We start from the raw sequence: 17,329 nt of genomic DNA on the forward strand, positions 1-17,329 counted from the left end.
CCATTCTTTTGTGAGAAATTGTCTGCTGGGTGCCATGCATTCTACGGCCAATTGTGTCGAGTGCATTATATGAAAATTTATGCAGCTCTGCTTGCAGTAACCATTAAGCGGATATTTAAAGGATTTATCCCAAGGGCACTTCAATTCCATCAGCAGCACAATAATAGATTCCTTTTTCCCTTACATAAAATATCCTTTCAATCAATCAAACCAGTCAGAGGTTTCAAACTGAATATGCTTTAAAAAGAGAATAGTTTAAGTTTAAGTTTACTGCAATATAACAGTTTTTTTAAAGTTAAGTTAATCTGATTAAGAAATGCGCACTGCAGGCTCTACTACTTTTAACCTTTCGTGGAACATTATATTGCAGGAACTTATGGTATTTCAACCTTCACATTTAAACGTAGCGACACGTTGTCGAGATTTCTCGCTGCTGGCGAATCAATAACGTGGCTAATACGAACCAGGCACATAGTCCCCCCATCACCCATCGACTGTTGCTCAGGTGACAGCGGTGAGTGCATATATCTCGGGTTAATTAGTGTGAATTGCAAAGGCCCCGCTGCGATCTCCTCCCCGCTGTCCAATTTTTGGCACGACGCCCGCTGACTTGTTCACCTGGCAAAGGGTCTCTCGGCGGGCGCCTCGTCTACAGGTAATTAAAGGCGAGTGGCGCCCCCCGACGGAGAATTTGCATATGGCAAATGGCATATGCCGTGAGAAATGGCAACTGTCCTCGTCGAGAGTCGTGTTATTTGATTGTTGACAGCCGTCGTGGCGACGGTGTGTGCCTCGGTTGTTCACGGTTGTGCTCAGTGGCGGCTTTCCCGATGAATTTCGAAGGCTAACCGCTAACCAGCGGTAATTTAGCAGAACTTATTGGGCTATTTAAACGCGTTAGCTGGCCTAATCGGTGGCCAATTTGTGGTACATTTATAGTTGAGTGTCAACTGTTTGAAAACATAACTAGTCATAACTTTAATCATTGCATTTATCCTTCTGAAAACTGAGGTTTTCCTCTCTTCTCCTTTCTGGTCTAAAGTGCATCTCTGGGATTGCGCCTCCATAAAACTGTCAGAGCCATTTCGAAACGGACCCAGGACACAGAATAATTTGTGTCTTTTTAAACGATTTTTATTGTCGATGCGATGGCAGCAGCGTCAACAACAATCCTACTCAGAGCACACATACACACACACTCTGGTTGGCCAAATATAGAAGATAAATATTGGCTGGCAGGGGAGGAAGAGAACGAGCCAAATCGAAAATGAATTTAAATGTGGCTTTGTAATAAACGAGAAGAGTTACTCTTCGACCGAATGAATTATGCAACAATAATTCAATGAAGCCGAGACAGAGTCTGCAATAAACAAGGAACTGTCATTGGTCTGGTCTTGTCCTTTTTTGGCCAGAGCGATGATTACCACTTTATATGCGGCGGAGCATGGCTCTTGGGGAGGGGCCAGTGAGGTAGTCAAGTGCAATACGTCACTTGCAATTACCAGAACAACTCGGGACCGACGTGCCTGACAAACAATTACCGAGCCACCGCCAAGAACTGGGCCACAGGGATGTCCCGCCTCGGGATGGCGGTGGGTCCGGGTGGATCGGGTGCCGGATCCGGGCGACAGTTTGAGTAATTATTGAGGCTCCATTCGGAGGCAGCAACAATCGCCAATCGCTTGCCGCCGTCCTCGCACTTTTTGGCAGCAGACAAGTCGTGTAATTGGAAATTAAATTACGACATCTCCTCGACGGCATGCCAGCGAGGGGCTGTAAATCAAGGCATTCTGTTCATTTGGGCGTAAGCGATTGCATTCATCAATCTAAATCGCAATGCTAAAGCCCCGAATGCCTGATTGAACTAGAAAGCTGATTCGCATTGCATCTAATTGTCTGGCCTTGGTTGAGAATTTCTGTGAATGCGTTTGCTATGCCGTATAATTAAGGATTCCTTAGATTTAATATATTTGAGGTGATGAAATAAGATACAAATCTAAGAATAAACTTCTACAAGACATAGTTATTTGATTCTTAAATTATATCACTTTTGCATTCAGAAATGTTTAGCGCTTATGCAGTTATTTATCTCAATGTCGCCATTTTGTTTATTCATAAATTTCCCCCTTTCAGAGATCCCTCTGCAGGCATCGTTTAATTCCACCTTTATTACTATTATTTTTTGCTCTCCCATTTCGCGACTTTTGAGGGCCGCACAGGAAGGAAGGAAGGTGGCATTAGGCGGTGGGCGTTGGGCGATGATGATATTTTTCGCATTTCTGGCGTCCGCCATTTTGCCGCATACTTTTTCTTTATTTTCCAGCTAATTTACTAGCTCTTGTTTTTGTGCACGACTCGTCGGGGGCTGCACAGGCACACATAGGCACGGAAACGTATACACATTGAAATCCATGTCTCTCTTAGCGACTCGAGTGGCAGGAAAGGAGACTAGAAATGACGCGGGCGTGGGTTCCTGAGAATATAATACATTTTAGCCGCCGCCATTCGCATTTGCTGTTTGCTTTCTCCGTTTTGAGCACTTTTTTCTTCCAACAATCCTGGCCGAGAACAAGGGGTACTCGGAGGTATTGTGGATGTAAGCTCTGCCACTGGACCGGCAACGTAACGATTATCCTTACGTAGTCGAGACATGCATAAACTTGTAGTGAGTAAAGGATTAAAAACTCTAATAAGGCAATAAAGCTACCATTTCTAACTAATAACTTATTAAGTTATTGATGGGAAATGGTGGGAAATATTCGATTATTTAAATCACATACTAAGTTCTGGTGTTACTAAAGTTAATTACTTGACTTTTAGTCGAGAAAATGCTGGCTGGACTTTCCCTAATGAGAATCATGGTGTCGACTCGAGAAGTGTTCTCGCTTCGTTGCAAAACTTCTCTGTGGACTGCGCTGCGTCTTGAAGAGAGATTCCGCTTTGGCCACGTTCTGTTTCATTTTGTGCAAGTTTTGTGTTTTATTTCGCATGAAGACTTATATAATGCCATAGTTGATTCGCTGCTTATGCAAGCCAAATAATAGCGCAGCGCTAAGTTTTTTAATTTACCGCCCCTCATCCAGGGCTCATTAACTGGATCGTGAGCCGCATTACGAGTGTCTGTGGCAGCTTAAAGAGGCGGCTTAAAGGCGCTCTGCCCCACCGCCGCCATCTTGCATTTTTATGACACACATTCCGTGTTGCCATTAGCCTTTTACACAACATTTGGCAAGCGGCGCCAGTCGATGGGGGCGGCCTCTGGCTGCCAAGCTTTTTCGGGCGGCGCATTATCAGGCCGATACAAAGGCACATTATGCGCTTCCGATTCTCGGATTTTCGTTATGCCTGCACTTGCTTCTCTGGCATTTCCTTGTCGCTGCGCCGTTATGGCATCGCCTCGAAATGGGGCTAGTCGAAGGGAAAGTGTCCCGACCATATCGAGCCGGCTGACTCCTGCCAACAGCAACTTGCCCTTATTACAGATGCCATTCGAACGAATGTGTGGGTGTATTTGTAGCTCTTGACACAAACAGAAAGTCTCCCTGCCTGTCCCTTAGAAACACATTTTAAAGGTATGAAGTAACATTTTTCCAAATATAAAATTGAAATTCGATTATTTTTATAAATACTGTTTCTTATTCCCAGAGAATATTATTATTCCATTATAAAGAAATAACTACTTTGCATATTTTCATAAATCACAAGTAAGAGAGAACATTGAATAATGGTTTGTAAAGTTTCCATTCTTAAGAAAGTTTAGCTATTCAAGAATATAAATATGTTTTTAGTCGTTAGAAAACTGAACATCAACCAATATCTTGGTTTATCAAAAATATTTGTAAGCGAAACAAGAAATGTAGAGGCACTTTTGGCTAAAGAAATTCATAAGACATATGTACATAAAATACAAATACATATCTAATACCTACATATTTTATGAAAGATAGTGGGGAAAAGGAAATATATAGCTGAATACGTACAAGACTTACTTTCATAAATGATTACGAAATTAGATAATATTCTTACTGATTAAACATACTTATAAGGGACTGTAATGTCTTTTCTTAAGTCTCAGGCTTATTTCCATAAAATTAATATTGATTGCCTTACAAATGTTTTACTTTTAAGAACTTAAAGGCATAATACTTACGGATGGATACATATATCTATAAACTTAAGTCACTTTAAATAAGTCCAAGAAATAACGATCCTTGGCATATACCTTATTATACAACCATGGAACACTGAGAGACTCCCAATCACACACATGAAATATACAATTTTCAATCATGCACAAAACACATATAGTAAACAAGCTAACCCCCAATTCAGAGGTTGGGAACGTGGTCAACATCGGGAAGTGGGGATGGCCAGGATCGGCCCGGAATTACCTCGAGATGCTCGCACATGCAGATGCCCTCCTCGCAGTAGGCGCAGATCTGTAGCTTCCGTCCGTTGGCCCCCAATCCCTTGAAGAGCAACTGGGGCTCGTCGGCGAGCAGCGGCTCATACTGCGTCTGCTGGCCGCCGCTGCTGAACTGCAGCTCCCGCAGCTGCCGCTTGAGGCCGCTTCCGGTGTCCTGCTCAAAGGCGTCACTCCTGCGCATGCGGTAGACACTACACTTGCGCTCCAGCTGTCCGGGCGGCGGATGCATTGGCTCCTCCTCGTCGTCCACCTCACCGGCGGTCAGGGGCTGGCGCTCCGCCGACGCCTCGAGCAGCTCCTCCGGCCCCGGGCGCCGCAGCTTGGCCACGTGACCTGGCGAGGCCATGGGCGTGGCCGGCGTTACAATGATGGCATCATGGTGGGGCACAAACATGGCGGCTGCGCCAGCTAACTCTGCCTCCGCCTCGGCCTCGGCCGCCAGTGCGGCAGCAGCGGCAGCGGATGTGCTGGCCAGCGGAGGAGACGTAGGCGTGGCTGACTCCAACGAGGTCACTGTCGTTTTAACGCCGGCCATCGCCGATGGCGTCGCTCCCGCTCCCGCTCCTGCTTCCGATCCGGCTCCTATTTCCGCATCCGCTTCCATTTGCATGTGCAGCGGCAGGGTTGCCGTGGCGGACTTGTGCAACTGTCCGGCCGCAAAGACCGGCTGGAAGCCGGCAGTGCTGCCGGTGCCGGAGTGCCGGTGCACCAGCTTCGGTGAGACGCGTCCGTGGGAGGAGGCGAACTGTTGGTAGGGCGTCTGGTACGGCGCCTGGGCCTGCCCGTGGGCGTGGGCGTGGGCGGGTCCATGGGAGTGCGAGTGGGCGTGGGCGTGAGCGTGCGAGTGGGAGTGCATGCGCAGCTGCAGCACCGACTGGGTGTCGCCCTCGTCGATTGGCAGTAGGAGTTTCGATTGCGTCGTGTAGGTGGCGCTCAGCTTGCGGCCATGCGGCTGTGGCGCCCGCAGGTAGTTCGTCGGTAGCTGGTGGAACTGGCGCGACTGGCCGCGGGTGGGCGTGGAGGCGCCCTCGGCCCCGGCATGATCGCCGGACACGAGACCGAGCCCGGCGGCCTTCGGTGGATGTAGTTTCGCCTGTAGTTGTTGGTTCTTCTTCTGCTGTCGCTGTCGCTGGCGCGCCTGGCGGGAGGCCAGCGAGGCGCCACCAGCAGCTGCATACATCTTGGTGGTGGTGGTCGGTTTGGGGACTCGGGGATCGGGGGAGCTTTACTCTAGTTGGAAACTAAGCCTAGGGGCCTCAGGGGTTACATTCGGGGTGCGTGATGCGTGCTTGGGCCTAAGCTGACTGGAGGACCTGACTCACTAAGCCTACTGAACAGTGTAATATAGTGATCGTTCTGTCTGTCACTCGCTTCTAGCGATCAAGAACTGTCTGTATGTGGACCTTCTTCCAGTCCTGAAGTCACTAGCAATATGTTGGAGCTGGTGTAAAACGAATTTAAAAAACTCTTAGCAAAAACTCCTGCGGATTCTCGGTTTATATGCTGTCCCTGTAAAAATTACTCTGTGACAGTGCCCCCTTGTATCTGTAGCTCAGAATTGTCCAGCCAATTTCTGGTGTGTTTGTTGGTTGTGGTGTCCTGTTTGACATAAATGATTGTACTTTGGATTACTTGCTTAAGCTTCAACCGAACGGCATACGCATAAAAAACGGCTCAAAATAACTGTCGTGAAACCATCGAAAGTAAACTGTCAATTTCCAACTGAAGGGTTCGTTACAGGTTTAACTTAGGCTAGGGTTATCTGAGAGTTATATGTTCCGTGCATATTCGCAGTGTTCAACTCTTCCTATTCGTATATAAAAAAATATATTTCAAAAAATTTGTATCGCTGTCTAGAGTTTTGCTTTGATTCTTGTTGTCTTTTGTTTTCGGTGTCTATTAAAATACAATGGCTTTACAAATACTTCAATCTCTGCTTATAAACATTTAAAAAATATTATATCTCCACAATCAAATTGCATACATTTGGGCGTATTGTCTGTGTGTATCCATCGATCGACATGTTTCTAGTTTTAGCTGGAGCTGTGCTGGTATCTTAGTGGTAATATGGCAATATAATCGGAATACTTTGTTGAAATATACGCACGTTCTGCTTAAGCCGTGTTGTTGTTTCTGAATTGCATTGCATATTTTTTGTCGAATACCTAGCTAATAATTTCCATTTCGGTTATCAAAAAGCGCCTAAATTCGAAGCACACACACGTCTATATATATAAACATTCACTTAATATTATTTCTATAATTTGTTTTTGCCCCCTGGCTATTTCATCCAGCTCCCTTGTTACGCAAGTGAACTATTTTGCTAAATATACTCTGTGACGACCTACTCTGTACTCTTTTGCTGGCTATCATACATCCATCGACTTAATCAGGTTATCATTTCCTTCCCTTCACTACATCTGCCTCTCAATCTGGCTTTCCTCCTGGTCGAAATGCGTTTTAGCCCTCGTTTTTACTGGCCCATTGCACATCATTCTCGAATAGATTTCGGATTTATCTAAACTTAGCTTAAAAGACGGATTTACTGCAAGGAACATGTGAACAACATATTATGCGTAAACTGACTTAGATTAATGCATATCGATAACACTCAAATATTACAATTTATTTGCTAACGCTGTAAAAGAAGAATGGATTAGGCATATAAGTATAATATATTAACCTTATAAAATAAACACCAGAATTGCAAAGTTCTCATCGGCAAATTTAGAATGTTGAATGGAATGAGTTTATCTCTGAAATCACTATCCCGAATATAAGGGGTTTAAAGCTAAACATCTTATTTTAAACTAAATAGTATACTTTATGAAACGTAACTCTGAAAACAGAGAACGAAAAATGTAATAATGAATGCAAGGGACTCTGGGATATACACAATTTTTTTTCCTTCCTTTAACCCATTTGTCTAATGTCATAATATATTTAAAAACACAATGAATTCCTTTTCCCTTTCTTTGTTTTGTTAATATTTAACTTTCATTCGTATGCTAGCATGTCATTTTGACGTAGACATGCATATTAAAATAGAGAAAACAAACGAATACAAAATTAGAATGGGAGGCACTTTTGCGTTAGTTTTTACCTTGGAAAAGGTCGTTTTAGTCCCAATGTGAGTTATGGAATAGGGAATTGTACTCTTTCGAACTTATAAAGTATTTATATCCTTGATTTTTAGGTTTACCAAGATCTCGGTATATGGATTAATATACGGTCATTCCATGAAATACTATTAATTATCTTCTCTCCGTTTTAAATTTTACATACTGAGGAAAAATAAATGTCCTGGTCTCAAATCCAATATATGTATAATCTTAAAAGAACACAATAATAAAATAATATTTGTGGGATACATACAGTCCCTAAGGTTCTCAAATTTTGCGTTTTCACACTGAAAGGGGATGCAACTTTCCGCTAACTTTCCACTAACTTTCGACGCATAACATCGATCAATTACAAATTTGGCATTAATTTCAAAGATATTAATAAAGGAAAAACATTTTAAATACTAATATATTTAGTTTCTTAAAGCACACCAAACAAAACAAAATGTGTAACTTTAAGTCCCTTGAGCCTCTCGACCATAAATTGTAGTTTTTCTGACAACTTGTAACCTTAGAATTTCGTATGGCAACTTCGTTTGCATTTGCGAGTATAAATCGCAAAGGCTTCTGAGGTCCTCCAAGCAACTTTCTCCACTTCCCCTAATTTCATTTCCGCTGCCATTTCAACACTTTTCACCGCACGGTGCTCGGTGCTCCACTCCACTGTCGGGGTTTTTCCTGCACTACACCTTGGGCAACTATTTTCCCTGTGACCTGCGTAGTTTCATGCTGGCCAACTTCATTTGGTGGCGACAATGTTTTAGGCCCTTAAAACAGTTTGTTGGGCGTGTGTATGTGTTTATATAACAATTTGTACGGCTTTTGGCTGAGCCCAGCACGCACTCAAGGCTAATTAAAACTCAACCACGGCAACGCCCCAAAAGCAAAATGGTAGCTAAAAAGGCGAAAAATATACGGAATATATACGGGCCGACACAATGCCAGCTGCCAGGTAGTATATAACATACTACTAGCAACCAACATCGCGATACATTTTCCGCCAAAGTCGAAAGTTGGGCCAAATGTGCTGACGCTGACGTGTTGCTTGGCTCTGCATTTTATTTTCCTATTTTTGGCACTAACAAAATGGCCAGCAATGGGAGCAGACTCTCGTGTTCGAAACACAAACAAGCTGACGAGCTTGTTTAAATTGGTTTCCTTTGCGATTTAAAGATTTCCGAGCGCTGCTATCGGATATCGCATTTTTTATCCTATGTACCTAACATTTACCAGAAGGCATTTACCTTATTTATTATATTGCAAACCGGTCCTTAGTTGGTAAAAATGTATTGCAAAAACAAGTAAAATAAAGAACCCTTTGCTTAAACTGGATAAAGTGTAACAAAGCACTTTTAAATTACTCAGAATATAAGAATAAACATAAATATAGAAGTTAAAAGTATTAAAATCGAGCTAAAAATTGTTTCAATTAAAGCTGAAATGCTGGAAAGGCTACTTGTAAGATTTAAGGAAACTTTTAGTAAGCTTACTCTCAAAAATGCATTTAACAAATATAAAATATATCTTTCATCTATCATAAATCTGAATAGATAGCTGTTTAGGCTCTATGAAATGCATTCAGCTCTGTGAAAAGCTTTTAAGCCGTCACAGACCAACAACAAAGCCAATTAGGTTTTTTGTTACTAATTGACACATTTACCCAGCCGCCATTTAATTTGCACAGCCCATTTGCATATTGACCATTGGTAAGCAAAAAGGTCAACACACGCATGTATGTTAGCTTGTTTAAAGATATTACGCATGCAGACCGCAAATTAAACTGGGCCAGGAAATATATGAGTTTAGATGATAGTCATTAATGCTGCTCCCCCATTCACGAAGGACGAAGGTCGCAACGCCCTCGGCACAGGAGCAATGAAAATCGATAATAAATATTGCAAAATAATAACAATAATAAGACCCCAGTGCCATATTGTAGGCGTTGGCCAAGGGCCCCGAAGTGGGCCGAGATCAACACAAACGGCCCTGCTAAGTTATGCAAGTTCGGTAATTACAGTCTCAGGGCGTACGGCCTTCTGCCATTATACTTAAAAGGCCCCGCAATTGTTTTGCGGCGGCGTGTTGGGCCCCCGAGCCCACACACCTGATGACTCAACATGTGCCCGGGTTACGCAAATCGAGAGCTCCTGGCCACAGGAGACATTGCATCAGAAGACTGCCATTCCGCGTCAGACAAGCTGGCGCAACGTCATATCCACTGGGAGGCGGATGGGAGGATTTCCACCAGCCAAAAGGTAAAAACACATCCATAAATGAACCGGGCTCCGAGCACAGCTTTATTTATTCATTCATCAAGAAGCATACACTGAGAGGAAATACTAACGTGATGTTTTTATATAAACAAATTTCTTGAAAATGAGAAACGGTAAGAGAAACTAAGTTATCTCTTGCACTCATGAGTAGAAATTAAGGTATGTAGATTTGTTTAAAAAACATAAAGTGATGCGTTGAAAACTTCTGTCCTAAAAGGGCTTAAAAGTGTACACTTACACCATGAGTTTTTTAGGTTTCACAAAATGTGCATACAAATGTAAGCAAGTGCAGTGGCGCAAATACCGAAATTGTTGCGATTAAGTCATTTGTGTTACGGTTTACTCTTTTGCGCGATATGTGCACAATCCCTCGTCTCCCGCATGCACATTTGACGCACAAGCAGTCAAAGGGTCCTGAAAGGACGAGGGACCTCCCACTTGCACACAGACACACAAAGTGGCAGCTGCGGCACTGGAAGTTGTCTACGCAGCAGTGGAAAGGATACGCGTTGGCAAAGGGCTGGCACATGGGATGAACTGGGAAAGGACTTTACCCGCCACCGAAACCGCTTGCTTTTGTGTAGTGCTGACGAGCGGGTTGAACTCAGATTGAAATTAAAAATTAAATTTATTTCAAGTTGACTTTTGTAGCGGATTGAGTTTTTCTTGTGTCGCTTTATGTCCGCTTTTGTTGCTTAATTTTTGGTCAGCAGTGACCGTGTTTTCCCAAGGTAACTACTGAATATATTATCAACATGCATATTTTATAAGATCATTTATATTTTACAATGCAGAAATAAATTAAATTTTATTTTATATTCCCACCTCAAGCAACTTCGACGCATATTCGTTATTTGAGTGTTTCAATAAAGACAAGGTTCGTAAAATTTCGACACCATTGCCATGCAAATTTGTCAATAAAATAATTTTCCACAAATGCGGAGCGTTCGCACAGACACGAACATATTGAGGAAGATACCGAAATCGAATTGAATTCGCGGATATATTGCATACATATGTATGTTATGTATATAGAGTAGGAGAGAATTCCGGCCAGAACCGGAAATAGTATTGATTATCGCAACAGCGAGTGCCAGTAAATGTTTATTTTCGTTCATTACTCTCTTTCGATTTCGATTCAATTTCAATATTATTCACAGTGTTTTTTCCGCGCAGGGAAAACATTTATGTGCTATCGCTTTCGCTTCCTTCCTGCTAACTCTTGCTCTATTTTCCGCTTTTCCTTTCGCCATCTCCATATTTTCTTGGCAAGAAGCCGTCGCTTGATGTCTTATATAAATGGGGCGTCGGTGAAAGTACTCGGTTCTCTTTTTCATTCGCATTTCAATTCACTTCTGTCTAATAAGAAGTCATCGAAGCGCCAAAACCCTTTGCCCCTCCAGCACTCGGAGGGATGTCTACTTCCGCCTCCTCGACACTTTTGTGTGTGTTTGTGTGCGACGGAGCAGTGGCAGTGGCATTCATAACTTTTTAATTTTCGCCTCGTTCCAGATTTTTAATTAAAGTGTTACGCGGACCAACTGACACCAGGCTCGTGTACTTGATTCACGGACATGGAGTGACGTGCAGGGGTCGCCGTCTTGGCATCAGACACTTGCCCAAAAGCCAAAAACCCATTGGAAACCTGCATGTCAGACCAAGTTCATAGAGTTCTCTGTGAGTGTCAGAGGTGTCAGTTTATAGCGACGATTGAACTTGAACAGCACAACGTTTAAATGTTTGAATGTTGGGTGTTAAAGACCTTTACAATGATTTATAAAGAGCTACGATTGTTATTGATTTTTGTACCGTTTTGCTTTATAGTAGATTCAAACATATTCTAGAACAAATTGTACTCAGAACGTCTTCGTAAAAAAGGTTTCCTTATGTTTAGAATACTTTAAGACTTGACTATTTACAGTACAGCAGAAACATTATAGCTTTTTCATTTAGATAAGAATACTACTTAAATTGAAAACCTATAATAAGACAATTGACTAGGTTTTCAATGATTTTAACTCACATAGCAATTAGCTTTATGATTGTCAAAAGACTCTGTGCCATCCCAAGCTCTTAGGTTTGCGCTTAGTTCAGATCTTATATTCTACACACATCATATTGCAATTTTTCCTTTGCTGAACCTGTACCCAACCAGCCATTACGTTACTTTGAGCGTATGAAATAAATTCTGCTTAATTGCGACCCTTAAAGCCGGACGAGAGCGCAATGTTGCGTAGAATGAGTCTCAGATTAAGACAAAGCACCGAAGCGAGCCGATGCACCACAGGCAATGAGGCAACAGGCTGGCCCAGTCCCAGTCCTAGTCCCAGTCCCAGTTATAGACCAACCCCACTGCCACATGAATTACAAAAAGGGAAAAAATGCATTGGCTGGAAAAAAGGACTTCAATAAAGTGCTGTGCTGGAGTTGGCCTGGTCGCCATTGGCCATTACGCTGGCCCTGGGAAATGGCTACAATGAGGTTGAGGCAAAAACCGGGAGGGAGGAGCGGCAAAGCCAGGACCATTCAGTCCGCTTTAAGCGCACATGGAAACCGAGCCCGGTGCAAATGACATAAAGTGCAAGTGAAGCCCGTCGTGTTTATTGCTTTTTATGGTGCCGCTTAATGACTGCATTCGCATAGAGGTTTACGGGCCAAGGGATTGTTTTTTTTTAAAGGGAAATAGAGGCACGTCTTTAAACCTTATATTTGCATAGCCCTGAACAAGTAATATTAGATTTTAAGTCAAAAGTTTGTAGTGCCAAGTAAATAATTTAAAACTACATGTTTATTCCACGTTTTTATTGATGAAAATGAAAATAATGTCAATGTCCAAGCTATATTTATCAGTGTCTAATATAGTATCCCTCGTTGATTTCTGATGAAGCGATTGGAAGCTGCTTCCTAACCTTGGTCGCTCAGATTATTTATCTTGGCTTATGCCTTCCTGCCATGTACCTCCAGAGTGGTTCGAAATTATAATGCAACTTTTTATTTACTCGCAGCGCTTGTCCTCGAAGGCTATAAAATATCACGCCTGGCTCTCGCCGAGAGAAGTTTGCAACCCAGCTGACCACGCCCCCTTCTCCACCTCCCTTAAATTTCCCCCCTGATTCCACTTGAAACTTGCAGTGGCATTTTGCTACATAGTTTCCTGCCGCTCTATCTCTCCTGCACTACATAGTCGCATTACTCAGCTGACCCCTTTGTGCGCGGGTGTCGAAGTCTCTGAATTTATTTTTGCATCTTTGCATTCCCAACAATTTCACAATTTATTGTTTTCCCAGTATTGGGGTCATTTTGTTGGAGGCAGGCCCTGGTGTCCTTTGCCGGAGCAAAAACAGCAGCAACAGCAAACAAAAAGGGCAGCGAAACGAGGTTAGTTTTGTTTAGACAACCTGACCTAAGGCCCAACTCGTGGCAGGGAGAATGGAAAGGAATATATGTATAGAAAATAATATTAAGATAACCCAGAAGACAATGGCTGGGTCTGCATAAAATGGCCGACATGTTGACACACTTGGCGTATGATTGATTTTCCCCGATTTCCCGGCTATCTCTCTCGTGCGCCCCTTTAAACTTGCAACCTTGTCATTTACAAGCCTTTCTTCCCCTTCGCTTTTCACCAGATAAACACGCAAGGATGAGAGCTGGGGGACTTGTTGATTCAACGGCCGCAGGGTGCGGCTCCCACTGACACAATCAAATCAGAAAACAAAGGTCCCGCCCCCCCATAGCTCCGCCCCAGTGATAACAGCCCATTATGGTTGTTGTTTATTGGGGAAAGCAGGGGAAAAGCAGTCTCCTCTGCGATATAACACAAATATGGCTGTGTAAATACATCGAATGACACAGTAACAACCACTGCAAACAGCCATCAGGCATCAGGCATCAGCCCAGTGTACCCGTCACTGTCATTGTTATCGTATCTACTCGACCTTTCCCACGGACCCAGTCCCTGGTCCTTCTTGCTCCCTGGTCCCTGGTCCCTGGTCCAACGACAAGGGGAGTTGCCTGTCACAGACCAGTCAGCCAGGTGGAAATCGGAAGAGCAGCGCGTTATGCAAATGCAGGCGGGAAATGGAAAATGTAACATGCACACAATGCCTTGTTGACACTGCACCTCGCAGCTTGCACCTCAGACTGATCAAACGGTTGGTTAACCAGATTGGGAATACAAAAACCTCACAAATAAAGTCATATTCGCATCGACAATTCCATTTATCAATTGCGTTACTTGTATAAGTTAAGTGTATTTTGCTTTGCGGTTTTGTAAATATTAGTTTCCAACTAATATTGCAATACTAATTGAAATGAAAGCATAGACACATAATTTCTTCAAGTTATAATTTGGGAAGTTTATTAACCGAAAGTTTCTATAAGTACGTTAAATTTGTGTTGCTGATTATTAAAGCAGTCTTTAGAAACCAATATTTAAGCCATGACTAGAAGTAAAGCGTCTTTAAAGACATCTTTACTTTGAAATCGTTCATCATTATTAGCAAGATAATGATATGTATTATATATTATTCTTAATACACCACAATCCTTAATGAAATGGCTCAATGGTAACAGTATTTTAGGATTGATTACAACAAAAAGTTGACTAAAGGAAACACCAAACAGCAAAATCCTATTTCCCTTAACTAACCTCCTTAGTGAAATAATGCAGTTTCTAAAAAGTACATTAACAGATACTGCCAGATTCCGATGTCCAAGGACAACCACAAAACAGTATGGACAATACGAATCTCGGTCAATGGGGGCAGGGTTCCACTAAATTATGCAGTGGCCGCTGGCCAGACACAGGTATCTATCTGGTAAATGTGTCTGTGCATCTTGTAGATGACCGTAAACAGCTGAAAGCAACTGTTAGGACCCGGATTTGTATCCCAATCCGACCGTTGTTGCCACTCGCCTCGGCTTGCCTCGCCCCGGCCCACACTAGTGTGTGGTGCTGCAAATGAAGTGCAGTTTAAGAGCCATCAACGTCAGGGGCGATGCGCTTGTTTGTGGACAAGGGACAACGGAGGAGCTGGGGCTCGGGCCTGAGCCGGACTAAGCTGGCCTGACAACGAGCATCTGGGGAGGACATAACCCAATTAGTTTTAGACTTTTGCCACGACACATGCCAATTCATTTGACTCCGACACCGGACAGGGCCACACCACCGTTGCTGCTGCTTCTCATTTGCATTCGCTTTTGCGTCACAATTTTTAATTATTTTAAAGCGCCATTCGTTTGGGGACAACGGCCAGAATGCTAAATGCTAAATGCTAAATGCTAAATGCAAAATGCTAAATGCAAAATGCAAAAAAGACGCCAGTCTTGCGAATGCAAATGAACAAATGACCCTGGCAGGTATTTTCGAGGACAGCCACTCGAGCTTGAGCTCGGAGGCGGAGGCGGAGGCCCCGAGGAACTGGCGCAGCCTCCAGATGCGAAAACAAAGCCGTAGAAGCGCCGCCGAGAAAGAGGCAGCAGAAGCTGCCTAAGTAGGCGCAGAGTGTTTGCTTCCTGGCGCACGGCAGCAACAATAACCGCACACAATGTCAACAGCTCGACGAGCGAGTCTGGGCCTGAGCTGAGGTCCTTGCAAGGAGCAGCCTCCACATCCTCGCAGCGGAGGAGACGACGGCATGGAAAACAAAGCAACACTTAAAAGTTAAAGCAAATGGAAAAGTGTGCTGTGAGCAGGCAAATCAGAGGGCGGGGAAAAGGAGACCCGGTATCCAGAGTCCAGGGGTTTTTCGAGAGCTCTCCTATTTCCAAATTAGCCACTCAGTCATTCGGGGCCTGTTTGGGCCCTGCCTGAGTTAAGGGTTAGTTGGAATATACTGGGGAGATCTTGATAGAGCTCTCTGTGTGTTTAAACATCTTTAAGACTGGGCGCAGCATGAATATGCTATGCTTAATTTGTTGTCCTAGCTGATGTTTTCTTAGGCTGCCTCTCGGCATCGCCTCGCCCGAGCAGCTTAAATGCAAATTCTAGTTAATAAATGACAGGCCTATCGCCACACAAGCTGAGGCCATAAACAACCTTAAACCGGGCCAAAGCTGATGGCTGTAACATGGTCCCCCCACTCGCTTTCCCTCTTCCCTTCCCTTGGCCTGTCAATAAGCGTAAATTTGCCAAATACAAATAATCTTTTTTTTTTGGTTTGGGCTCACTCTTTAATCTGCCCGACTTAAAATCTCAACAGAACCTGACAAATACCGTGTTCGTTTGTATATATTTTTGTGAACTGCAGGAGAGGCTGTGCAAAAGGATGCAGGGATTCAACTGAACCCATTCGGCATTCGGCTGCCAAGTTGTCTAAAACTGCGTGCTGACCCAGCAAGTTGGCTGAAAACTTTCAAGTGCTGCACATTGCCTGATTGGTTGCCTCCAATTTACGCTAATTATATCTCGACATTGCCAAGTGTTGCTCGATCATTACGTAATCAAAATAATGATGAATAACTCGAAAAACTCTTGAATTTCAATTCATGGAAAAGTTTTGCTTAAGCTAAATTTTAAATATACGAAAGTTAAGCCCCGATCAAGATGACAGCAACTAACGACAACTGCAGGAGAAGGACGAGCAACGAGACATTTGCAACGAGTTGAAGTGCAACGAGTTAGACAGGCAACAAATCGGAGAAGTTGGGCAACTCAAATCCCTATCTCAACCGTAAAAATGTCTGCCATATTCCATTTCAAATGCAGTACCTGCAGCCAGACAGGCCGTGGCCCATTCCTGGCCAAGGAAAAAGCGAAATATCTACGCACACACTCGCTCGCACACATAAAAAATGCTGAAAACGAAATGTCAACGACGAAAAGTTCAGGACAGAAAAAAATTGGACGGGAAAAAATGGAGCAGGATGAATCGCCAAAAGGCGGTCGACCGCAGGAGCCAAGATCCCGAGCAGTGGCAGCTGTAATCAGCAACATCAGCATAAACTTGGCTAACACAAACACACGGCCGCGATAGCACACTGTTAGAAAATCCAGGCTAAAGTTTTTCCAGCCCCCACAGCTGCAGTGGGGGCGTGACTGGGCCGGAAGGACGGAAGGCCGGAGGACCGGAGGGCCGGAAGGCTGGCCCAACAAGACACATCTAATAACATTAAGTAGTTTGCGCGTCGTTTGAATTATGGCCACGTTCGCTGATGGCAGCCTGTGCGATGAGTGGCAACACCCCGGCTGCCACCCGTCGGGCCTCTTTTTCGCAAGCATTTAATTCGCATGCGTTTGCTTGTTGGCCACTTTGCACTACTCTCGCTTCCTTGGCTTGGCTTGGAAAAACTCAATTTTGAAAAATTATTGCTAGACACGGAAGGTAACCGAGCAAACGGGGCCGAACGCTCCCTGAAGGTCAACGGTGGGAGTAAGGAAAGGTCCTTAGCCCAGCATGGATTTCGACCAAACCCGGGATGGAAATATTAAATATTTAAAAAATCTAAGTAAAAATCGTGCAACAGTAACTCTTCGCTTAGAACACGCTGAGATATATCTATATGCT

The 17,329-nt window shown here is 43.7% G+C and overlaps 1 protein-coding gene across 3 annotated transcripts in view; it reads right to left on the bottom strand.

Moving 5' to 3' along the window:
* LOC110185134 (uncharacterized) overlaps window positions 1-17,329 on the bottom strand; it is an 89,843-nt gene that overhangs the window by 21,438 nt on the left and 51,076 nt on the right. For all 3 annotated transcript variants that reach the window (XM_086832130.1, XM_086832128.1, XM_086832129.1), the window contains one exon: window positions 4,392-7,064. In XM_086832130.1, the coding sequence (XP_086688256.1) occupies window positions 4,392-5,606 (1,215 nt within the window). In that variant the 5' untranslated portion in view covers window positions 5,607-7,064. The remainder of the gene's footprint in view (window positions 1-4,391; window positions 7,065-17,329) is intronic.

The sequence above is a fragment of the Drosophila serrata genome, unplaced genomic scaffold (genome assembly GCF_035046125.1).
Source record: "Drosophila serrata isolate PLE 108 unplaced genomic scaffold, ASM3504612v1 contig_245, whole genome shotgun sequence".
NCBI classification, from domain to species: Eukaryota; Metazoa; Arthropoda; class Insecta; order Diptera; family Drosophilidae; genus Drosophila; species Drosophila serrata.